Consider the following 26,619-nt stretch of genomic DNA (forward strand, 5'->3'; position numbering starts at 1 on the left):
GCTTCCTACCCCGAGTGCAATGTCAGGGGAAAATGGCCACCGTGTGAACATCGTCCATGGATAAAGCCTATCATCATGTGAATGTGGAAGGTATTAAGCCTATAATGCATTAATGTAGTAATAAAGCCGTATCCAAGTAGTTTATGATTATAAATCAACAAACTTGCAATCCGTGTTTTATTTCTTTGTAATTAGATGAAATACATCATTTAGGAAATCTGAAACATATGAGACTGTAAAAGTGGAATTCTCCTCTTGGCAGGAAACGTAACTATGCAGAGAGAATGATTTCAGACGGAGCAACTACAATTTATTATCGCTGCAGCTCACAGCAGAACCCAGTAAGCTTTTTTTTGGCTTATTTGCAGGTGAAAAGACATCTAGGTGTCTGTCAAAGCTTCACTTCTCTTTTTCTAGTCAATATATCTCATATTACATTCAATACAAGACACAATCACCAAGCAAGTTACATTTCAGTGAAAAAGGGACGACAGTTTTCTGTTGTTACATTTGCAGACACCCTTTTATTCCTTATTTTTGTTGAGGTATTCCTTTTTCGGTGTTTGAAGACATTTTTAGACAGCTGGATTACATATAACCCCTATCCCAACTGAATATTGATGACTGTTTTCTCAACACATCATAGGTTCTACGAGCTCTCCTGCTCATATATCTTGGCAAGCGCTCAAAGAAATGCAGTGAAATTCTTGGCATTAAATTAAGCGCTATTATACAGGTTTACAAGTGAGATGCCACCGCAGTAACGGAGGCTTGTTTACTCTGGCTTTGAACCTGCTTTAGTCTGCGTAGCATAAAGAGAAGAAACGCCGGCGAGCGAGCGCACGCTGACGCTCTGTCAGCTATGTCCATATGTTGTCTCGCCAGAGCTACTTCTAAAGAAAAAAGTTTCAGTGCCGCTCTGACCGAGATGATTTCTCATTTCCCTCTCATTTGTTTGACACACAGTCAGCGGTGGCCGGCGAAGTCCAGAAAACCTCCTCACCCGTGGGTGTCCTCCGAGTGGTTGGAAAGGGGTCCGTGCCAGACGCCCAGTGCTCTGGCTTGTGGTGCGGAGGTTCACGTTGGCCTCTATTTGTCTTTCATAGCAGGCTGAATAAATTGGGATTCTTGTGGGATCTGCGATTATTGCACAGCTGAATGGCTGTTCTGCATTACTGCGTTCATATTCGGCACTGTTCGTACACATCCGCAATGACTTGCCAGAGGGAAGCTGTCTGCTGGGTGCAGGGCAACTTCTGCAATCTTACACTTTTACAAATGTTGGTTTGTGCATGCATGCTTGTTTCTATAACATTTCTTCAGTCAGCAACAAATTGCTGAGCACTGTCCCACAGCCGTTTCTCCCACACTCAGACAGGAAATGACAGAAACACCACGGTAGCTGCCAGGAGGATAACACCTCCGAACACTGTTTACCTGCCCTCTGCCAACAGCACAGTGCATGATGGGAAACAGGAGTGACAAGTGAGGCCAATCAGTGAATAGGAAGAATCAAGCAAAAGTTCCTGTGTCCCTGTTGCAGAGTTGATCTCTGTCAGAGCTGCTGAGGCTCCTCTTGATGGTCTGTCATGTCGAAAATTTGTCTAATTGGACTCAATTAGTTAACTCAAGAGCTCATTGAGCATAATGCTAATTGGTGACAGAGGGAGAATTGGCAGTGACAGCTTGTGTTAGCCTGTTGAGAGGGCATAGGGAGCCCTGCGCAGAGGGGGAATGGATACAGCTGATGACTGAAACCCAAGAAGGAGAGCTGTGGTTAATCGGAGCCGCAGGTCCCCCCTTCGTTTCCCCTCTACCTCACCCAATTGTTCGTCTTTGAAAAGCTATTTCCAGTGCCTCCCTCCTTCCTTTCCTCCCTCCTTTTAGTTCAAGCTTGTCACTCTGATCCTCGGGCTGAAAAGGTAAGACAATCTCGGGAGGGGGGGGGCGTTCGCTCCGCCGCTGTCACAGCGCTCCCGCACAATCAGGTTGACTTCAGGGAGCATCTGTTAGAAAACGCAGTTATGCATCTTAAGGCTCTTTTTTCACGGCGTGTGATGCGACTGCGGTTCATCTCTGAGTGTGTGAGTTACTGTTAGATGTACTTTTTTACGAAGGCAAGAACAATTTCGTTGTGTGTGTGTGTGTGTGTGAGGACGTTTAGGTGTGGACTCGGCCAAGCCAGTGGGACAGAAGCGCTGATGTGTGCTACTGTTTAAAATAGCCCAGACAGACAGCTGAGCAGCTGTGACCTCAGGTCCCCCGAATTCTCAGTTACACTCACTGACCACACTGCTCCTTGCAATGTGTGTGTCTTTACCTACACTATTATACACTGAATCATCCCTACCCATTTTAAAGAAACAAAGGTCTTTATAAAGTTAACTTAAGAAGAAAAAAAAAAAAGGCAGTTGAAAGTAATTTTCAGACTAACTCACTCTGTGTCTGAGTTTGCTCCTATTATTGTCCATATTTTAAAGTAATCCATGGCTTTCTGCGTCAGTCAGCGGAGGTTATTAAAGGACGACAGACGGCTTTGGTTTTGTCAGGCAGGGACAATGCAGTCCAATTACAGCTCAGGCAGAGAGGAGGCACGATATCCTTGGACTGGGCACCGTCTCTGCTCTCGTCTGCAGCCAGCCAGACACTCAGTTTCACAGCAACAAGCATGAAATAGACTCCAAGGATCAAATACAGACTGCGTGCAATTGGAAGTGTGGGACAGGGTGTGTGAATGAGCTCATCGGTGTGTGTTTGTGATGATTTTTGTGTTGGTGAAAATGTACGCGTGCGAGGGAGAGTCAGAAAAGACAAAAAAGAACTCGTGGACGTCGTGCGATTCAGCCAGGAAAGTGCTCTTAGTAATGTGCTCCCAGGCTGATGGCTAAAACAGTGGGAGGTGTGGTGAGACTCGAAGGGCCACTGTCGCCTGATACGCTGCCATTAAATGCTTTTATAATCACTGTGGAGGGAAAAAGGACCAGTGTTACCCTGAAGACCAATTATAAACACTAGCTCGAAATATTTATGCTTCACTTCTATTGTATGTCTCTATCTGGCGCTGCTAAAATAATGCACGAAGCAGCGATACCACAAGTCATACACCTGATTTAGCTCATAACCTCACCCTGGGCGTTCTAGCAGATTGTGCGTCACCCCAGAAACATGTGTCTGTTTTCGCCCTTCGTGCTTGCCTTGTGTTTATATGTGTCCTACGGTAGCTAAGCTAGGCTAACGGTGATGCAAACATTGCAACTGACAGCAGGGACTAATTCGGGGCAAATTACAGCCCATGAATAGGCAAAGTTTCCCCTGCATGAGCAGCCAGCGGGTCAGCCGCACATCAGCTGAGCGAGCAAACTGTCACTGTCGACGCCGCTGTCATCGCGGCCGCCTGTCTGCCACGGTTCTTTCCAGTGCTGAACCTTTACATGTCTTCTGCTCCCTCGCCCCCCCCTGCCTCTATTCCTGGTGCAGACACGGACTGATATGTTTAGCGAGAGGCTTCCTGGATGCAAATAGAGAAGGTCAGACTTAGACGGCTTGCCTTGCCCACGCCCTCATAACTCAGTCCTCCTCCACTGCTCACCAGCAGCAGAAGTATGCTCAATGATGTGTTTGCAGGGACAGGAAGCAAGCCACTGCTATGTAGACAGAGTTATGTAGTCTTCTTGCTTTGAAGAAATGGTTTGTAAAAAAAAAATGTTTTAAAAAAAAATAGCTCGCTCACTTTCTTGCCAAGAGTTAGATGAGAAGATCAGCAGCACTCTCACGTTCTGTGTGCTGACCATGAAGCTTGAGCCAGGAGGCGATTAGCATTAGCTTTGCATACAGACTGGAAGCTGAGAAGAACCGCCTTAAAAAAAATACGCCTTTCACCACCTCCGAAGCCCACCCACTTGTTCATCTTGTTTCTTTAATCCGTACGCAAATTAAAATGCAAAACTGAAGGGTTGTGGATTACGGGAAGTTACATGCTGTAACTATGTCTTGGCGACCGGTGGCTGGGCGCAGTGGGTTCCTGGAGGTGCTAGCAGACACCACTGCCAAGAAAGCAGATTAAGTGTACTTCTCAAAATGCCAAATTGTTCCATGAAAAAGGCTCAAAAAGTATCACTGGACGTGCATAATGTTGCCACCCCGGTTTAATATTCGACGACAGGTGAAATGTGAACGGTGTCAACATGAAATAAATCAGAGCCTGCAGACTTCCAGAGGTGTTTTCACTTAATGAGGCTGATTAGTCTTATTATCTAAGTTGTGTGGAGCTTTGCCGCGAATTACATAATGTCAATTGACTCACCGTACCAATAAAACACACAGAGATGTTGTCCTAACAGGTGCAATGGGAGAATGAGGAGGAGAATGTCAAACAAGCCCACACAGGCCGAAAGAGAGGATTTATCAGGCAAAATCAGTAGAAACACCTGTAAGGCTGTGCCACAGGTGTTTAGAGCCTTTTATGAACACCCTCTCCGAGTAAATCTTCAGCCCAGCCGCCACGCCTCCAGCCGTATTTGTGGTGACCAAAACACATTTCATGTTTTAATCAGAAACGTGATATTTTCCTAAACCTAACCACATCATAAGCACAGTGGAAATTAAACCTAAAGAAAAGTAAAGTTGTAACATAAAGAAATGTAAAGCTTCAGCGTATCAGTGGTTTGCAGAGACTGGGTGATTGACATCTCTGTTGTTTATGATCGTCTATCGTGACCGATATTCTCTGAGGAGAGGTTATCGAGACGAGCACAAAAAAGCAGAGCGCCTTCAATAGAGCTCAGCTGCACTGTATCATACTGACACATTAAAGAGGAAATGAGACAAAAAAACAAATGACACGTGACTTAAAATATGTACATTTATACACATGCAAAGGTAAAGGCTGTAAGTGATCCGTGGGGGCGATGATCGACAGTCAGGAGCGAACAAAACTCACATGGAGGAAATCATATGAACTAAACAAAGATGGTTACAGAACACAAGATGTGACAGAGCTGAAGTGTTAAAACCTCACGTAGCTTTAGTCTTCTCCATTAACCACAGGGGTGTCATGTATATAGGCAGAGTCAATAAAGGTAATGAAGAGGTATTTCACTGCACGTAGACCCATGTAAGTGTAAAGACCTTTTTAGCTTAGATACTGTATGTGTGTAACCTTTAGGCATTATCAGGTTTAATACTGTAGCTGCATAGCATTGACCATACATTCATCCTCAGTCACACAGGTACTCCACTGTACCTCGTCTACATTAGAGAGAGAGAGAGAGAGAGACAGGTATACAGAGGAAGCCATTATAGAAGATAATAATAAGTCAAACAAAAAGTGATTTTATTCTGTGTAAATACCAAGGAATGGTCTGCTTAAGAGTGGCTGGAGAGAAACATAAGAGCTTATTTGGCAAAATGTATGATAAATTCATGTAGTGGAGCTTACACAATGGCTGCCACCGTACGGGATCAAACAAAAGATGCAGCCAACTTTGTAAAAAATATTCTACTTGTTTTGTTTGATTGTGTTTGAATCTGCATGTGTATTTTATATCCGACTGTGTCAGATCTGCAGCCGGACCTCCCTCCTTGTTTTCAAGTTGCAAACTGTCATTTGAGAGAGGAAGACAACACCTGATGCAATATATGAGTTTTACCGGAAGACGGGGCCCGATCCTTTCATGACAATTTTGATAACTTGGTATGTTATACATGCATTAATGTGCAATTCATCGAGCAAACACACAAAACGGTACGCACAATAAACATTAGTAAAATCAACAATGTACAACTTTGTTCAAACGTCCAAAATCTGTCCATTTATGTCGCGGGATTGGAAAATTATGTGCATTCCTGCATTATTTGTTACAGAAATTAAATCTCTATATGTGTTTTTTTTTTTTTTTTTTTTGGCATTGTTTTCTATGTAGCATTGAGCAGACGAGCACAGTCCATTCATAGCAAAGGGAAAAGAAAAGAAAACCCCATTCAGCTCGATCAGTTAAGAGCTTATTGTTGAATCAGAACCTTGTACACTCAATCAAATCTTTCCACCTATATACAGTTACATACTATACACACCTAGTTTGTCTGCACAATGTGTTCAGCCTTGCAAGTGTGCCCGTGCTCTACCTGTGAACTCATTACATTCTAATCCCTGCCAAGGTACACAGTCATTAGAGGATATCAAATCTGCTGTTCTGGGCCAGGCACCTGGGATTGATCTATCAATCTATCATGCATTCCTTAATCCTCGCAAAGAAAATTGAGTTGAGTTTTCAAATGAGCTGAATTCCTCTGCATAGCTGGTGCAGTCGACGTGATGAGTTTTTTTTTTTTTTTTTTTTCAGCCTGGAAGGATAAGTAAAAACCAGCAGCAGAAAAAAAACGAACAGCTGTAGTTGTACTGTATATGAGTCTGTATATGTGTAAGCGTTTTTTAAGTAAAATCAGACTGACGCAGTCCCGTTCTGAACCACCAAAGGTAGGGCTGTGTCGGTGTCTGTGTACACAAACTTCTAGCTCCAGAACAGACAAGAAGAAGCCTAATCTTTGTAGATGAGCGTGCATGGGATTAGCTTGTGCAAACACCCACATCGGTGATGCTGCAGGACAAGGTGCTCCAGCGAGAGCCCCTCCCCCCCTTAAGTCTACAGTCTCCTACAACGGCGTCCTCTTCTCTTCCACGCCCACGTCTTGTTTTCCATTTTTTTTAATTTTTCCATCCATCCATGCACGTTGAGGACAGGAGTAGGGATATTATGAGTGATATGTATATGATATGGGTGTCTGTGTGCGTGTATGTGGTTTTCTAGAGGGGCAGGGTTGCGGATTCACAGAGGGTGCTGGCATCAGAACAGGGTCCACTGCAAGCACAGTGCAGCAAAGAGCAGTGCGAGGCTCCAGGGTCGTGCCCAGTTGGCAGACGGCGAGCCCCCTATCACCTTCACAGAGGGGGGCCTGGAAGGGTTCTCGCGTGCGCTGTCACCTCCAGGCTTACTAGCAATGGGCTTCCCTTCGCTGGGGGCTTCTGTGTGTGCTGTGAGAGACAGGAACAGATAGGAAGAAGGGAAGAGAGAAACAGACAGATAAGTGGTTTGGCTCATAACCTCATTCAAAGGGTTTTCAAAAACAATCCACATTAAAAAGTGATTTATAATTATGTCTGTTACACCTGAAGGGAGTTCATATGGACATCAGAAGCAGCACAGATGTGGCTCTTTAAGTTGAAAGCACCACTGTATTATTTTGAAGAGTGCTTTATGAACATTTTACACACACGTATACAGCACAGTGCCACTGTATTACTATTCAGCAACTTTTCAGTCTTTTTGTTACACAGACAAAAAACCTGTGCTGCCGTATCCTGAGTTTTTCTGCCCCATGGGACACGGTAAAATACAAAATGAACCCCCACGGCCATTTCCACACGTGTCACAACGGAGGACTGACTTGGTGTCTAATCTCCAGTAGCAGATGATGGACAGCCCTCACTGTGTCCGTACGTACGATCGAGATAAATCAGCGTGATGAGGGTGGGAAAGCTTTTGAATCACGGTCCACACAAACACGCATATATAAAGTTACACACACAAACACTTTACAGCTGACACTGGTGAAATCCTAGCCTTCCTTGAGGAGGACTTCAGTCATGTCTCTGCCCCTCGCTGTTCCTCCGGTCTCCTTTTAACTTGATCACTTCTATCCTCGTACAGAATCATCGCCCCAGCTCTGAGCGACTCTTTCTCTCGCCTCCCTCTGGGACGCGACAGTGTGTTGGTGTCTCTAGAACGGAAAGGAAATTGATTCCTTTTTTCCTGATCACCCACTCTGCTTTCTGCTCATCCCAGCCCGGATATGTGTATCTATGGGTTAGAGACAGATTACCACTCTCAGCACAGCAAAGTGCTCTACACACTCTCACGTACCAATTAAATGCCACTCAACTTGCATAACTTAAGTTGCTTCTCCCACTACATGGTGCCGCTAGGCTCAACTCCACTCGCTCTTTTTTCTTCTTCCATTGAGGATAGACTCTGGTATTACATTGGTATCACCTTGGTTGAGGTAAAAGCTGAGCCAGTACTAAAAGGTGACGTGAAAACACTGCAGACCACCGATCGGTTCGAGAATCATCACGAGAATTGTCACTCGTGCGACATGGGAAATCCTGTGCAAACCAGGCATCTTTAAAATCACCACTACCATAAATTTAGGAAGAAATAACGTTATTAGCTCTTTCTGAAGGAGAGTGTTCAGTGTGGAGCTAGACCTTCTGGAGGAATAAACACCGGCAGTCACAGATTCTGCTGTGATCTGGAGCCAATTATCGAAGGAAGAGCTCAGAGAATATTTCACTTCATGAAGACAATATAGAGAGGAGAAGGCAAAGGAAGAGAGGGAACCAGAGTCTCTGGCTTTTACGGGTGAATAAACACTTATGTGAGTAACACAAATAAACACAAATCATTCGGGTCGTCAGACTTGTTTCGCTGGTGGGGAAATCAGCATCAAAAAAACATGATGAAAAACTATCTGATGCACAAATGTTCACAAATGAGGTAATGGTTTTTATATGTTTTTGTATTCGGGGTTAGGGCTAACCCCTCTCTTTCCCAGAAGTCACAACAGTCAACCAAATTAAAACCACCATTCCCTCTAGTAAACTTTCTCTGAGTTTGAACATTGTTGAAACATTTGGGAAAATAAGTACACAACTCACCAAAATAATGTGTCAAAGGTCTAGTCTTTTTTTTTTCTAATTTAACATTATATCTACAAGACCTGACAAGTGTCATACATTAAGTTTTACCCATGAAGGGGTTAGGGTCTATGCAATCTTTGTGTTAGTAGTGCCTACAGAGGCAATGGGTGAAATGACTGTGTGTGTTTTAACAGGCAGGGAGCTAAGCATCAGACAACTGACAGTGCCAAAGCTCTTGAGCTGTCACTGTCAGGAAAACAGGCCAAGTTTGCAATGATTCCCACCAGTGTGTGTTAAACTGATCTGTCTGAAATTCAGTTGTCTAATTAAGTGCAGTTACAGCCTCTCCTGCGTGGTGACTTGGCTGTCAAGCAACCAGACAGCCAGGTGTGTGATGCGTTATCAGATTTTATTACATCTATAAAAAGGTGAGAAGTCATGGCATCCCACGCAAAAAGCTTGGGAGACATAACTGAAAAGACTTCCACACCGTCATAAAAGAACAAAACGCATCGCTCTTTTTATGCTGTCGCCCAATAACAAGCTTTACTTTCACACCTGGCATGGCCGATTGTGTAAATCTGAAGAATACATTGTTTTGTCGAGCCGAGAGAGCATATCAAACCCATCCCTACAGTGCACTTGGGTTTGTATGCGTGCATGTGTATGCATGTGTGAATAGGGCTAGGCAGGGCTCTAGAGAGCGTTTCCCGTGCCAATGGTTTTTGTTGTTCCAGTATACAATAGACAAAGACATCATTTATCCCAAATCAGATTGCTGTTTTGTTTCAATGGAAATGGGCTGAATCTCATCAGGGAGATGTCAGAAAACAGCACTTGAATGGGCCAACACAATGCTAATACTGCTCCACTACAGGCTAACCAACTGGATAATTAGCGCGGCGGTTCCATGCCAGAACAAGCAATTACAGTATAGACAACAATACTGCCAAAAAGTTAAACTGTCTTTCTTACATAAGGTAGATATTTTGGATTGCATGGTGTTAGAAAGCTTTGCGAACTTTGAAACAAAATAAAACAAGATGCAGTTAAATAAAGTGACAAGGCAGAGAGTCAGTACCCATCAAACTAATCATCTAACCAGATCTGTTTTAAAGCAAAACCAAACGAGGGGATTGTCTAGAGTGCCACCAGCTGGGAGGGGAATAAAAGAAAAGAAATGAAAGACATGTTTTTCTAATTAATTTCTCATTTCCTTTCAAATGCCTATCAAAATTGCATCTGATGTGGCATATTCGTTTGTAAATATACCATAGCTCAAAGTACCCGACACATGCCCTAAAGAAGTATATCGAGACCCTGGAAAAGACCCAGAAAACGTACAATAGATTATGTATCCCAACCAGAGAGTGTTCCAGTATCCTTCACAGTGAGATAGAGGACATGGCCTGGGAAAAGTACTCCGTCTCATCTGCTGCTGTTATGACCTGAACCCAAACAAGTTTCTAAAATTTGATGGAGGGATCACTTGAAATAGTACTTTGGTCAATCTGTTTGAAATACTTTTGCACCGGGAATACTTTTTATAAATAGATTAAAACAATTTTTAAACAAAGAAAAAGATGTAATTGTTGTGGTCTGGGAAGTCTTGAGAACAGATGAACGCGTGTTGTGAAATAGGGATGGTGCAGCGCTCTGAAAACACAGCTTGACATTGACAGATGCAGTAAAATTTTGCAGCACAGTTATCATTTAATACTGACTATAATAATATACTGTGTCATATTTATCTCGAAGAGAGAAATGACTTTTAAACAATGCAAAATCTTAAAAAAAAAAACCTCTCAACATTTATTGTTTTTGGCAGATTTACCACTGAAAGGTTCTTGACAAGTGGGGAGACCCTCAGACTTTTTCAGGTCATGGAAAAAACCACGAAGCTCTGACTCACATAGTTTGGATTTGTTACGTGATGATAATATTTATATATTATTTGATGTCAGTGTTTATCACATAATATGGATGTGTTTTTCAGCCACATCACCGGGCAAAAGTAAAAAAAGAACTGAATTATAAAAGTAATAAAGAGATACGGTGGAAGCTTGAGGAAAAAAGAGCTGTATCACAAAAAGTTAAGTCCCTGTAAGCAACCAACAACCTGAGGTACAAAGAGAAGAAAAACCAGGAGAGCAGGAGCATAATGGAATGTGATGTTGTTGTCATAATGAGACAATGTTAGCAGATAAGCCCTGCTTCATAAGCTGGCTCTTGTGTAAATCCCCTAAATATGGTGAGGAGAAAAAAAAGGGAGAACAAGCGAAACAGAAAAACAGAGGGAGGAAGGGAGTGAGAGATTACGTAGTGGGTTAAGAGAGGAAAACAGTTTGTTTGGCTTTTCGGCATAAGGATGAAGATCCATCGTCAAATGTATCAAGTCAGATGGAATCAATCACCTCGGTGACTTCAAGGCGATGCAATAGCACGTCAACATGCTTCTCCTTTTACAGCAACAGTCAGTGACACATGTTTCCCAGCAGTGAAAGAGCATGTGATTTGAGTGGTACAATGCTTCATAATGGGCACTGAACAGTGACAGAGTGTGAAGGAAACCAAAGAGATGCACACAACTTGAGTGCTAAGAGGGCTGTACAAAACCACATATAAATTAAATGAAGCAAATATGCACACGTATGTATATTTTGACCCTATACGAGTGTAAAAAATGGGTTGTAGTAGCTTTCGTTTGTCATTAAACCCTGCAGTTTAACCCTGCGGTCATGAAGAAAGAGATCGCCTGATTTGGTCTGAATGAGGTGCTAATTGCACAACCCTGAGATTACTGCAGGGTTGTGTGGTGGTGTGGGAGGACAGAACTGGGAGAGTATCATTGTTTGGCCCGTGAACTCCGCCTGGAACTCCGCCTCTGCCCGCTTCCCAGCTCCCAGCATGGGAGCAACAACTCTTCCAGAGTGACTCTCTCCATCTGCAACAAGTTTGCAGAGCATTTCAGAGTATTTCTCGGTTTGAACGAGGCCAATAATGATCATATCACTTTGTACATCTGAACGCTCAACACTCTGTACTGCGATGTGTTGCCTTCATTTTCTACACATTCGGTTCAAGAAGGCATCGCAGCTCAACCCGAGGCCGTAGCTTGTTAAGGAGGGATGTTCAGTCCTCTCCCACCTTGTTGACCTCTGTGTTGGCTTAGCGTGTGAGAAATGGTTCAGTGTCCTTTGCCACTAATGCCTCTCCAGATGGGCAGCTTGCGAGTTTGGAGTAGCCTCCATTTTTCCCACTGGTCGAGGGAGCAACAACAGCTGCCTCCAACGAGCCTGGCCACAGCACCGAAGAGGAGGTGGACCTCGGGCTCTCGCCAAGACGAAGGAGGGAGGGGAGGGGAGGGGAGGAGAGAGGAAGGGAGGAATAAGGGTTGGAAGGTGAGTGGGAGGAATAACAAACGCCTCGGCCATCATTTCTTGTCTTCTTGTCTGTTTTCTACTGCTACTCTCCACCTCTTGCTCTGTCTCTCTTTCCTTTCCTCTTCTCCTCTGTTTCCTTTGCTTTGCCAGCACATAGATGAAATCCTCAAACCAACGCAAAGAGAAGAAGCGAACTGTTCTAAAACAATCCTCCCTCTGTCTTCAACCGATAAGATTTAGTCTCTCCTTTCCTCAGCACGTCATACATACTGTAGACAAGAATACACAGCCAGCATGAATGCACACTATACGCCTGAAAAACATAAACTCATACACTCAACAGCGCAAAGAGTTCATTAAGGGACAAATCTAATGAGTTAACCCGGGAAACTAAGATGGAAATGTGTTCATGCTTGTGTGTGTTTGTGTGAGGTTGTGTCTGCACGTGGACTTGGCTGAACACAAGCTGCAGAGCTGTAATCCAGTGAGGAATGGTGCTACTGTATACTGGGGCTTAGCAAGTTGACACAGTATAGTCTACCAAGATGACAAGGCAGCTATTCAAGACTCAACACTGACTTGTAGCCACTGCAAACATAGCTATGCAATTCTTTTTTTTATTAATTTTGTATAAATACAAGACTTTGACCTGTTTACCATGAGCTTTAAGGCATCTGTGGCTGTTTTCACTCCTCTGCTTGCTCGGTACGATCACAAAGAAAGTCAGAACGTGGAGGTTTGATTTATGACGCGATGGAGGAAGAGTGGTGGAGGTGCTTGGAGGTCAGTAACTTCCTCCTCCTCCCATATTCTCACCATCTTCCTCTCTCTAAACTCACACCCCAGCCATAACCTTGAAGGTCTTCTCCCTGCTAAGCGGCTGATAGGAGACGGATGCGGAGGGGGGGGCGCGTGGGGGCGTTGTAAAGCAGCTCAGGAGCCCGGCTCTTGACAAGGCCACTGGACCTGCCTCACGGCGATGTTTCATTAAGAGGTGACCTCTGACACATTTTTTTACCACTTACCGAGGCAGACACATAAATGTAAGCATGTATACGGACGCAGAGATTTACACGCGCTCATGGTGCAGCCGGACACGGTGTTTGAAATTAGCAGTGAGACGATATGTGATTAGCTAGTCACCCGTTTCCACATGTGTGCTTGGTTCCAGCATAACTTCAAGACTTAGAGGGAACAGTACGGCTTACCCAGCTTTTTCCTGTGACATCTCTCCCCAGCAGCTGAATAATGACACCGTTGATTTGCTAGATCAATCCATATTTGCTGTAAAACAAGATCTTTACGCAACAGCCAATATGTCTTTGAAGTGTGGGCGCCAGCTCACCGTTTTTCAAATGCAGTGGAGTCGGTAAAAATGATTTGTACCATTACTCCCTGTCATTAACAGGGACAAGGCGCTCTCCTCTGATCCAACCTGATGTGTGACCTTTTGCCAGATATTTGCTACCTGCCATCTCTCCCTGTGAGAGCAAGAGGCTCTCTGTTTCCCGAGTGAAGCGAGGGAAGAGACACAGATGTGGAACAATGTTCCACTTCTCTGGTTTAGCACTGGCACATGTAATGCAACTGATTGTAAATTTCACCACAGCGATTGTTTAAACCTATGTCATGTTGTGGCGTTAAGCTGTATGATAGCTCTCATTTATACCCACGTCCATTGTTACTACTTGGTTGCAACATTCTCATCATTTTCACACACCACAAAAGTTGACAGCATGTGGAGTCCTATCACACCAAGTGGTATGCACAAGCCTGTTTTTATTCCTGGATGAAGCGAGCATTACTGAGACGCAGAGCTATCATTCTGCTTCAGATCAGACACCAATAAAAGACTGATGTAGCTCTTGGTGGCTATGGATCATGGGTGTCCTGACATTGTTTGGTGCAGCTGGAGAATGCTAAAACTCTCTGGGTCACTATGTTTTTTTAAGGCCTCTCTTTCACTGTCTCACCCACAGACATTTACCTTCCGAAGCACTTGCACAGTGCCTTCTTATCTCTTTTCACACACACTTTCTTACAAAGAAGGCTAAGGTTAGAGGGTGGAGAGACGGGGAGGACGCATTCACACAGTTCATTACTGGCCATCCATCTCTGTGCTGTTTTTGTCCACGACTCACTCTTTATGTGGTGCCATGTCAGCCAGGGGCTCCTCGCCCCGTCAAACTAATCTCCCTATTCCGTATTCTGGGTAACACACACAGACTCACTTCTCTGGGAACTGGCTTTCTGGTTCACAGGCAACCTATGTAGGGAATCCAGGACTGGTACAGGGTCTCTGGCAGGCCACTCGTGGGGCTAAAGGGGCAAGAATACAGGGGCACCAGTGGGGTACAGATCTTAGCCTACAGCTAACCTAGCAACGGGCATAGCAGCATGGCAACTCGGGAGCAGGGATCAGTGCAATGGAATCTGCCCAGTGCGATTCTTGGCTGTACTAGACGATTAAGCTCCTTGGCAAGATTAAGATTTACTCCCACACAAACACATACACACAGAAACAAATAGGCAAAGGGGGCCCTGGGAGGACAGTGACCTCCACCAGTCAATGTGACAGATTCTCAAGATGGAGGGGAGTCCTGAGAAGAAAGCAGCCTCTAAGCAAGACAGAAGTTAAAGGCCCAGAACAACTCCTCAATCTTACAGACAGATGCGAACACACCATCTTCCCAACACTGATTTCAGCTGATACAAGTGTTCAGTCGCACACAAACACCTGTGTGCACTCAAACACCAGATGCCTCATTGCATTGGCAGGTGTCGGGTTGTCCTTGCAGACAGACGAGCGTGAAGGAGGCAGGGATAAACTTGCATTCATATTATTCTGCTCTCTTGCACACATGCACGCAGACACCTCATTGCCATCCATTACAGTCGGGAGGAAGTGCGCGTCGGGAAGCACCTCGAGAGACGCTGTCGCCGTGCGTCTCCTGACATAACATTTCACACATGCCCACTGGAATCAGCCAAGCGGTGCAGAAATCTCAAGTTGCACGCTTTCACCTGTTCCGATACCCTTTTCTCTCTCTGTGACTTTGAGTGTAGTAGAGAATCCAATGACATGTTCAACCTTTCAGAGCCTGCTCTTGATGTTCAAGTGACACTACGGAGTGAAGTACAGAAAGGAGCCTTTAGTGTAAGCTGTCATTAGGGTGCTACCTGCTCAGCGACACCAAGAAGCAGCAGCAGCAGCAGAAGCAACACCCACACAGTAAGAGTAAGACAGAGAGAGGAGAATGCAGCCTTGTGTTGCTCCACGTGACCAGCCGCCTCTGAATTAAACTGATCTAAGTGATACTTGCCTTTTCAACTTCAAAGTGTTTGCAGAAATCTGTGTGGGTTAGGGGAAAAAAAAAAAAGTTGTGCTGTGATGTTATAAATGTTTGATTTTGTGGGGGTGAGTCAAATACTTTGATGTAAACTCTTGGTTGCATAACTGACTGCAGTTTTAGAATGAAATTACTTAGTACTCTGTCAGTGGCCGTTCCTATCTGATCTGTAATCAGCTGAAGCAGTGAGAGGTCAGCCCCCTCCCGGCCCTCAGGCCTGACAGTGTGTTCTAGGTTCAGCTCTAATTGCCACATCAATTATGGATAAGGGAGAAGGGCTTTGTCACTCTCACTGCTGGTCAATAGGATAGGCCTTTAATGAAGTGTCTTGCGTCCCTTTGATGCGCACACATATACAAAGCTGCACACAGACTCGCACTACAGGTAGTCGATACAAAAATTGGCTCATTGCAACCAACCTCCATTATCTGACCTCTCATGCAATGCTAATGCATCTCTGCTATCTAAAGCAGATACTCTGATTTTGTTGAGTTTGAGATCGAAGCACCCACCCCAAGTCCTTCCATTCCATCTCTCCTTCTTCCCTCACCTAGTCTGTATTTCCCCTTCATACCAGGCTGAGCTGAGACAAAGAGGATCAGACTCATCCCTGCTTATCCTTCTACTGTATTTTTCAATATCAATGGAATGTTGGCCTTTATTTGCTCAGTGCCGTGTTACAGCAGGAATGCCAGTTTCTGTGTTCAGCCAGGGCTGGGCTTCAGGCGAGTCAAGAAAGTCAAGGGGGTCATTAACGCAGCCCCCCCCCTTCTACCTTTCCATCCAATCCCGACCCCAACCCCCAGCAGAGAAGCCCGGTATGGGCATTAATAAAGCAGGCAAATAAACGAGGGCCATCGCTAAGTCGCCTCAGCTGTAGGTCTGTCTGTTAGTGTGTGTAGCCAGCAACAAAATATATCCACAAATTCATTGAGAACTGATTAAATCTGGTCCCAATGAACACCCAAAAGTTTATTCTGAGCTTGACTAGGGGCCACGGCAGACGGATGGTGTGCAAGTGTGTTTTGCACACAATAAAATTCGAGTCATATCCATTGCCTTCGCAGGTTTCAATAAAGCACACTTTATGAGTCTGGAAACCATCTTTAAAAAACCATTTACTGCTTGGAAACCTGCAAATGTTGTAAGGATTTCTTGTTATATTGGTGAATAACAGTTCCTTCTGTGGTACTGTAGTTAAGACTTTTATGTGGCTATGGTATCAGAGCACTGAGTCACTAACATTCCTTGTTGCTCTGCTTTAAAGCTCACAGCAACCATACAAAATGCTAAATTGTACGTTTCACGTTCACTAACTCTTCACCGAGGTAGTAACCACCTTTAGCTTGAAAGCTGTTGTCACACCAGACATTCTTGGTGTTTCCCAACTAGGGTCCCAAAGGTGTCCTGGAGAAGCTCAGTCATAAAAGCCTCACTGATACTGCTTAGAAAGGAAATGATGATGCCGGCTAATGAGAACCATTCTCCTCTGATGACCGCATGCCTAGGGAGCCCTTTAAGCTAATATGCTCTCAAAGTGCCATAAAAACCACAGGGCAGAATATTCCAAGCTAGGATGGAAAAGGAGACCGACGAAAGAGAAGGTGGACGCTGATATAAAAAGGGATGGATGGGTGCAGCAGGAATTGGGAGAGAGTTGATCACAAACGCTGATGTGTACGATAAAAAAACGTGTGATAGGGTTATTATAATAAGACAGAATATCTGTGAGGAAGTTAGAGTTGTAACAAATGGTTTGAGTACATGTTAGTCCAAAGGATTATCCCTGTAATTGCTCTGTTAGAAAGTTCTTCCTCCATATACATTACATAGGGAATGATGTGGCTATTTCTCATAATCGTTTATAGATTTTGTCAAGGCAAGTATTGACAAAATTATATTAATCATAAAGTCAGATAGAACAAACAGATGACTCTGCATATCTGAGCATGAGTGTGACTCACTCCTCCCACATTCATCCGCAAACCAGACCATCTTCCTGCCCAGCCAAAGCCATCTCTGATCCCCTTGTTCCTTCTTCCCCAACCCTACTCTGCCCCGCGGAGCTCACTCTCAGCCCCTTGAGCTCCAGATGAAAGGCTAAGGGGAAATGGCAGTCCCACTGGTAATATCCGCACAGGGACACAGCCACTACATCTGCTGGCCAGCCGGCCTCTACGCACGCCAGTCCCCAGGACCTAGGATGGGAAGATCAAGGGGTGGATTGGTTATACCCGGCCTGGAAGAGAATACAAGCACCAAATCCCTCACCCACCCTCCTAACCCCCCTCTCTCACGGTAGATTGCATCATAGGTTTTTTAATGTTGCAATCGTCTTCTCTGAACTTCAGGTCTGAACATTTTATCCCGATGTTAGCTGTACTTCTACGCCTTCGTTACCTCTTGTCCTGTTAGATCACATCATATGGCTCTATGGCATTACGACTCCATTGTTTTAACTTTTAACCTCTGACCGTGTGTCCTCTCTCAGACCCGAGCTTGCAGCATTGCACCCTTAATCACCGCTCTTTTCTCCATCTTGCAAGTTTTCCAACATGAAAGGCAGGTGTGTGCTGGGTCCAGGGCAACAGCAGGCTCTAGTGGGCTTCGGGCCGATTCAGTGTAATCCTGCTAACACTGGTGTAGGTTGGCCATATCCTGGCCGAGCAGCCGTTCATTTTAGGAATGTGCTTTTCCTGCCAGGGCGAACAGCTGCCGCACACCTTTATGGCCTTATAGGCTTTGGAGAGAAGTTGTTTCAATGCCTTTGACATTCAGGTACAAACACACCGGCAACTGACAAGCTTTATGAGACCGTTACATCAGAGTTGAATCGCTGTATCAAGGCCGGGTTCAAGGTCATTACCTATATAATACTGTGCAGTTTTCTGAACATTCAAGAGGTAAAATTAGATCTCTGTGTTTTATAGAGCTGTGGATAGCAAAATATAAACTGCATATTACACTGGACATTGATAGATGGGGAGCGCAGGTTTTGCTCTGGTGTCCTTCAGCCTTAACTTCAAAATCTGCTGATTGGAGCCTTCTCATGCCACACAGAGCCACCCTCCGTGTCTTTGAATGGGTGTGTGTGTGTGTGTGTGTGTTACTTGTGTGTGTGTTACTAACTAAAACTTTACTTCAATTTTTTAGTAAATGAAAGGTCCACAAAAATACAGCAGCTGTGGATGTGAAATAGTGGTCAGAGTTTACTTCCCTTGGGGTCAGGTTTACAGTCTCACACACACACACACACACACACAGCTGTTTCCTTCTGTATGAGCAATACGCAATGAGAGGAAAGCAAAGTTAATATCATTTTCCTTCTGTTCAGGAATGACAGCACCACACTGATCCACTCTTAAATCTTTCCATCTTGTCATAGTTGGATAATTATGTTCTTTGACGGAATGGCAAAAGAAAACAATCATTGCCAGTGGCTTCACGCTAATAGACAGGTATAGCCACTGAAGTGCAGGGTATATGAGCAATGCCGGGAGGTGTCTTCCTCGCTTTCTTGATGAGCTCACCAGCGTTCCAGACAGATGGTGTTTGTAACCAAAAGAGAATTATACTTTCATGGCTGCACGATTCACACTTTTGCGCTACACATCCCCCTGGCTCAATCATTGGAAGTGTTTATCCCTGCATTTACTTCTCCTCCCCCTCCGAGGATAACCTGCTTTCTCCTTCTTTTGTTTTTATGACTTCCCACACCTTTGCCAGGCAGATTGTCTCCCACATTCTATCCTAAACTCCTCTAAGATTTCATAAAAACAAAAAAATAAATAAAAAAAAACAAAAAACAAACTACAGCATATTCTCCTGCACTTCCAATATAAGAAGAAATAATATATCTTCTGCTCAGTCTGCCTGTCTGTTTTTCCAGATCTGCACAAAAGGCCAGGACAGAAAAGGCTGCGCCTACTCTGCCAGAGACTCAGGCAAGCCTGCTCGACTCACGGAAGCAGACAGACAAATAAAGTACTGTTCTACCTTTCGATGCACAGACATTTGGAGTCTCCTCTCTCTTCCTAATGGAGAGATAGTCGTCTAATGTGCCACTGTGGGTCTTTTAGAGATTAATACGTTAATGAGCTAGCTACAAATGAATAGCTCCTTTGGAAGGAGCAGCCATAAGTGTTCCCGGGCTAATACAGTTAATAAGCCATAGTCACGCCACAAAATGTACCACAGAAGAGGCTCTCATAGCTGCAGGGGAGAGGAATGATATGGTTCATTAAAGATTCACTGATTTATTCTCCTGTTCATGGCTGTGGTCATGGCAGCTCGTACATGACCAGGCCTTGTTTAGCTGGCACACAGACTGCACTAGCATGTCTTCAGGCGAGCTGAGGAGGATCTGAACCAAGATCAAACAGGCATGACATCATGCACTCAGACTGCACTTTCTTAAGTGGTGGAAAGCTAATTGGAGTATGTGAAAAGAATGTGACTTTTCCAACTCTCATCTGAAGTCTTAAACCTTTGTTTAGCAGGAAACCATAAGATTTCATGATGTATTTTTAGCTCACTTTTCACATGGTTTCCTACAATCTTTCACTTTTGATCTCAGATGTGTATGCATGAGGCATCACATATGCATTAAACATAGTTTCAGTGTGTACGAGGCTGTATGCGTGCATCCTATCTCCTCAGCAAGACTTGCAGCAGTTCCATCACATCTGAGTGATGATAGAGACAGTGAGTCTGTTTTCTGCAGATTAGTGCTGTTCATTAGCTTGGTGATGAAGTCTCTCTTAGCAGAACAGTGGGCGGTCATGCTCCCTTTTAACATGGACCTTGGGAGCTGTGCCACAGCTACACAGAGGCAAACAAATGCACAGACAGATGGAAGTTCAAATGTGCCTCCTACTCCAATAATGCATAACAACCTCACCCAAGTGAGGAATTCATTTCACACTTGCCAAAGGTGATGTTTGGATAATTAACAAAAAGTTCAGGTACTATTTGTGAAGAGAATTAGAAATATGTAAATCCTAATAAGTCAATATTGCACTGAAATGACAATTATCAAACATAACCTGGTGATCACAGAGTCAGACATCATCAAAAAACATCAAGAGGCCAAGAATTATAATGTAAAACTAATAATGAAAAGGTCTTTAAAATGCTAATCATTAGAAAAATCCCTGAACTCCAAACTGGTCACTTCAAAGAGCTTGACAGGGGAGTGTGAGGTATTATTAGCCGTTATCCACCTGAAAGCTTCGGAAATTGCCAAATAGCTGAACATGCCCACAGCCGAGATCAAAGCCGGGCTTGGCTGGTGAATGATGTCCCAAAAATGGACTGTCCATGCGTCACTGGACAAGTGTTGCCCACCTCTTGGCATCAGTCTTTGGAGGAGCAAATGGTGTCTTATAGTCAGAGTTGTCTTATAATAGGGCCAATGCTGTCATTTGTTTTTTATAGACACCAATAAACCAATCACCTTTCCAGCATAATTTTGTTACCGGATGATAAATATTCTTTTGAACCCTAAACGACAGTTGCACAGGCAACAGGGCTTACCAGGGTATGGATTTATACTTTGAGCACAGACTAATGGGTTTTGTTCTGTAAATCTCAGACAGTGGTTTTGATTGATTATTCCCTGCTGGTGGAATACTACTGCTGCTGTCACAGCTCGAAGAAAGGCTGGCAACTTTTATCCACATCACAACAAGGAGCAGGGCAGAAAAGACCTGTCCAGAGCTGCGTGTAACAGGGAATGTAATGGCTATTGATTGGCTATCGATTGGTTTATTAGCAGTGTTGTGGTGTGGAAAGTCTTCTTCACACTCTTTGGTGAAACTAGGCCAGTAGGTGTAATGTGTGCTGATTGCATAGCCCGATCCCAGTACACCCCTTGCCCCATACCACTTAGCCCTATCCCTCTGTTTTGTGTGTTCATGCCAAGGAGTTGGGATTGAGTAGTTGGGCCAAGTGTTATAGATGCATGGACCGCCAAACTTAACTTAGACTTAAGTCTAGGAGCAAAGTTGCTGCACTTGGTGCTGTTCCTTTAAATCAGTGCAGACTGGGAGGGTACGAGCAGGGGTTGCTATGTTATTGTCACAGTAATACAAGAGAAATCACCACAGCTGAAGACGGCATAAGAAAATGTCTGGTTACATCTGTTTAGATAAATGCCATCAATGACAACTGATGACGTATGAGGGTCTTGGAGATTGTTCTCATTTCATATGGGGAGATTTTAACAGATACCCCTTGTAGCTCTGTTCTGAGGGGCAAGGGAGTACAACATGAGGGGCAGATGATTGTAAATGGAATTGGACATAATGAAACTGGTTATGTGATTGGGGTTTAGTTGCCAGAGATAATCTAATTTAAGATCAAATGCATTACAAGTGATCAGATTGCTCAAAAGTGGACGTCCTCTAACATACCGAAAAGTGATATGAAGCTGGAGAGGGCTGTTGCTGACACCTCTTGCCAAAGTTGTTAGAACAGGAGGATAAAAAGATGACATCAGTGTTTGCTTGGTGGCCATAGGGTGACTGATTTGCATTTACTTAATGTCTTTTGTGTCTAATGGGCAATACTCACAATGGGGCAAATTTAGAAAATATTTAAAGAACAAGCAAAACTTGTTTGTTAAAATGCCATTTAAATTATTTGGAAAAGTTTTTCAAATGCTGTGACTCAAGCAACTCAAAACAGATAAAAGGTTTGTTGGTATGTGAAAAGAATATTGAATGTCTTCTGAATATTTCCAAAAGATATTCTGGGGCTTTTTTTGCCTTTGTTTTGATGGCAAGGAGTATAGCAAGGTGACAGGCTATGGAGAAAAAACAGAGTGAGGATGACATGCAACAAAGGTCCTCAGCCAAAGTCGAAATGGGGACGCTGTGGCTATGTGGTCAGAATCTTAAACACCCACAAGGCAATCCCCAATGTCTGTTGTATTTAATTGGGTACACGTAATAAGGCACCTGTGGGTACGTGGTTAGCCCTCCGTGCAAAATGTGCATTTGTGTTGGTCTGAGTTAACATGGTACGAAGAGACTGCTGAATCAGCATCTGCATTTCTGCAGTCTTGCAGAAGATTTGGGGGAGTCAAAGAGGCTCAGCCTACTCCAGCGAGGATCTTGTCTTCATTGTGTTTGCTTGTCTGCTTGCCACAGCATACAGTACAGTTTCTCCTGATGACCTTTACAAGCCACAGGTAACCTGGTCTCTGCTGCTGCTATGTGCATATACGAGTGCATATTTGCTCCTCCATATTCCTCCCTGCTACCTCCATGCTAGTAAGACAATACTTCATACCAGACTCCTTTGTTTAACTGTGGAGGTGGAAAAACCCAACATGATAATTAGGGATGATTAACAAGAAGCTTCTGCAGAAGATCAAATGATTCTCATCAAAGCCAACACAAGCCCTAACATCTCCTCACTGCCTCATGCGTGTGTGTCTACGTGTGCCCACGGAGGTAACCTGGCTCTTTGTCTCATAATCTGAAGAACCTTCTGTGCTTCCACCTTTGCGCTAGCCTCGAGGAGACACAGCAGGTGAGAATGGCAGAAGGTGACAGAGGTGTTTTCAAGTGAATTCCCTTTGCCATATAACAAGTGAATGAAAGAGTGACTTTGTGGCAATCCTCAGAAAAATAAAATAAAGTCTCACTGAATAAGAAAAAAGAAAGAAATGACAGAAGCAGGTCTGTCCTTGATTATATAATGCACAAAATAAGTTGAGTAAAGGTAGAGCACAATTAAAAATATTACAGTGACACAAAGTGTCACAAAGAGTGGTGAAAGGCAGGTGACAGAGGGAAAAGGGTTCTTATATGCAATAGAGGCAAACTTGCACAAGATTGGGGATCAGTACTTTCGCCAACAATATGTAAATTGGGAAATTACCACATATATACCATATACCAATATAAGACAGGCGGTTTGTGTGCTTATTAGGGCTGTCACAATATCAAATCTAACTCGAAAAACCATTGAAATCAAACACTTGTAACAACACTGGAAAATAAGTAGGTTTTGAATGTGAGGAAAGATCATTGTTCAACAATTACTCTTCATTGGTTTCCGTGTTCATTAGTTTGTTTCCAATTGACTGGTGAAATATTGTTATTACATTTAATAATAATAAATTATTCAAATTTGGCCTTATGGCCTTAGTGTGGTAGGCCTACAGTACGTTCCCCTCAAAAATATGGCAGTTATATCAGACTTGATAGCCTAAAAATGTAGCCTTTATTTGAGTGAATTTTCAAATGTAAATGACAGAGTATAAAATGGTATAAAATGGTGGTAATATAATATAATATAATATAATATAATATAATATAATATAATAATATGTCAATCAAGGACTGAATTGAATGGTGACCTTAGAATCGTAAGTCAAATCAAATCATGACACAGTGTTTATGTGGAGAGGATGTATTACTTACAGGTCTGGCTTTGACTGTCTCCTGAAGCTTGACATCCATCTTCATCATCACAGTCTGTGCTGCTTCCCTCCTCTGTTTCCCCACTGCCAAGCTCTTCCCAGGCCTCCATCTGGCCCAGTTTTGGAAACCTCTCCTGGGTCTCCTGAACCACAAACACAGTAATACAGACATTTGTTACATACAAGTTTATGTATAACGCTGCCTACCCTTACCTTGTAGGCCATTCCTTATAGGAAGTAACTGAGTAAGGTAATGGAAAGCAAACCTGATTATTGCTTCAAGTCTTTTTCAGTTACCATATAAAGTATAAGCTAAGCTTCTACTCTCTAGGTCTGTTTGTGAAACACAGAGGCAATTAAAATGCTCATGGGAAACACTTTCAAATACATGGCAAGCTATATATCTCTTCCACCTGAGTCTTTATAAGTGGAATACTGTGGTGCCTTGTGTCTCCTGTGTTCCTTCTCTTGCTCTGACATATTAATCCCTCTAAATGTCAGCAAATGCTCAATAGATGATACATAGCATCCTGGGGAAACAGTGGAGCAGTGTGGGTGGTGTAAAGCGAGGGCCCTGGGTGGTAAGATGACGTGTCGCATTTAATTACAACCACATTTTAAGAGCAGCATTGATTACAAGGTTGAGAAAGAGCCCCCTAAACAAAAGTGAGTTTTATAAATATGTGCTATTTCCATCAGGCAAAAGAGGTTTATTTTCCATTTACTCTTCCACTGGCAAAGCTAACAAGAAATCATATAAATCCAATACGTGGTTTTCTTTTACATGATTTATTTGTATGGAAATTAGAATGTCAAATATCTATAGGCATCTGTTTATTTCCCCACAGTGCGGCATCCTTCATACGGCATAAGCTTTTCATGGTCCGCACCCTTTTATTGGATTATGAATCTTTCTGTCACAACTGATTGAAGATTGCTTCATTGATCGATAGAACAGATCATCTTTATTTCCCTTCACTCTTGCATCTAAATCATACCACGCCGCACTATGACCACCGCTCTGCATCAAGAATTTCTCAGCCTGGATCGTGAAATCCTATTCTTTATGATGTTCTCCCGTCTCAGCATGGGGCAAACTAATTGGACCACCTGCTGGCCCTTCCTGCTGTCCACCATCATCAAGGTGGTCTTTGTTCCACGGCACCATGTCTGACAAGAGGCTCTCCTGACACAACAACAAATGATCCTTTGGAGTGCGAGGCTAAGAAAGTGGCATGAATACCTGATTTGTAGAACATAGGCTATTGAGACACGCACACTTTGCTCATCGTGACCATCCTTTAGGTTGTGTATGCTTGCATGTGTGCACCCACTATTAAACATTCATGAGAAAGCTGACAAGATCAATCGTGGTACACAGCTGACCTTCATATGGAGGGAACAACCACTAAAGACATGTTGAGAGGTGGTTGGGAGGAACAGAGGTGGGGCCGGGGTGCCGTGGGATGACTAATATCCTCGCCATTGACACCAGACTCTGACTCTGTCACTCAACACACCTGACAGCAAAGGTGACCTTTATCCAGTTGTCTCCTGAGCACTTCAGCACCCCAAAAGCAACATTTCATGAAAGCAGACAGGCTTGTATATACTGCTTACAATGCAGAGCTAAATGCAATCCTGAAACACAACTAAGAGTTCACAGCCATCTGGGCAGCTCTGTGGGGCAGTACTTAGGCACAGCAGTGCTTTGAGCCGAATGTTAAAGGGTAACTCCAATTTTAGACATTGCAGCGTGTTTACAGGTCTTGGTGAGTACCACAGCGTATGTGGAAAAAAAGGTTTTTTTTAATTTAAAGTAGTATAAAGCCTTTTGTGGCTCCAGAGGAAGCTGCATGTATGTCACTCGGCGGCTATGTTGCATTGTGGGTGATGTAGGCGCCAGGATTTGAAAAGGAATGTGTATTTGTGTATGCAGAATTTGTGTTTTCAAACTGTCAGCAATGAGTCACAATGTCAATGCCACTGGAAGCAATTTATCAGATTACATGCAGCTTTCAATGTCAATAGGACACATTGCCTGGGGGCCTCAAATATCTGTACCAAATGTCATGCCACGTCATTACTTTTATATGAAATACAACTTGGATGAACTCAAATGCAATATGACTTTCAATTTAAAACTGTTAGTCATCAATTTAATGTGTTAATCTGTTAAAAATGTGGTATTGGTAAATATCAGTGATAACGTATGCACATTTTTACACTGTATGACATTTTCTAACTAATTTACTAACCACATTGTTATTGCGACAGTAAGCATGTTTTATCAAACGTAATCAACGCGTATGACGCCTGCATAAGTTCATGGCAATTCATTCATTGATGATAAGATATTTCAGTCTAGTCGTTTCTAACTTGAACGCAAAATTACACAAGAGAGTAGATGCCCAGACAGTCAAGGCCTTAAACTAACACTGAGAAATAAAGAGGTGGCTAATAATGAGGAACCTACACAAAGTTTAGCTGACGCTGAAGGATAAATGTTTGATTGTCAGCAGTTATTCTGCAGCAGCTCAACAGATGCCAAAGTAATCAGGAGAGCAGATATGAACATATTGGTATTCGTTCTTGCCTGTCTTTCTTATCAATGTAATGACCGCCGCAAAGGAGAGTGTAAGGGGAGACTGAGAACGTTCTTGACACAAGCAAGTACTTTCAATATCGTAACTCATTACATCTGTCATGTATCCCATATTTACGCCCCCTCACTTGTAGGTCTGTGTGAGTGAAATGAGT

General features: G+C 43.5%; 1 protein-coding gene across 7 annotated transcripts in view; it reads right to left on the reverse strand.

The window, feature by feature from the left end:
- Nucleotides 1-4,847: 4,847 nt before the first annotated feature.
- Nucleotides 4,848-26,619, reverse strand: part of gpc5c (glypican 5c) — a 105,435-nt gene continuing 83,663 nt past the window's right edge. For 6 of the 7 annotated variants that reach the window (XM_084370142.1, XM_084370140.1, XM_084370143.1 and 3 more), the window contains 2 exons: nt 23,861-24,002; nt 4,848-7,030 (listed from right to left, as the gene is read on the reverse strand). In XM_084370142.1, the coding sequence (XP_084226268.1) occupies nt 6,843-7,030; nt 23,861-24,002 (330 nt within the window). In that variant the 3' untranslated portion in view covers nt 4,848-6,842. Of the gene's footprint in view, nt 7,031-23,860; nt 24,003-26,619 lie in introns of those variants that run through there. The other variant, XM_084370139.1, reaches the window with a different exon arrangement.

The sequence above is a fragment of the Pagrus pagrus genome, assembly GCF_965226575.1.
Source record: "Pagrus pagrus genome assembly, chromosome: 12".
NCBI lineage: Eukaryota > Metazoa > Chordata > Actinopteri > Spariformes > Sparidae > Pagrus > Pagrus pagrus.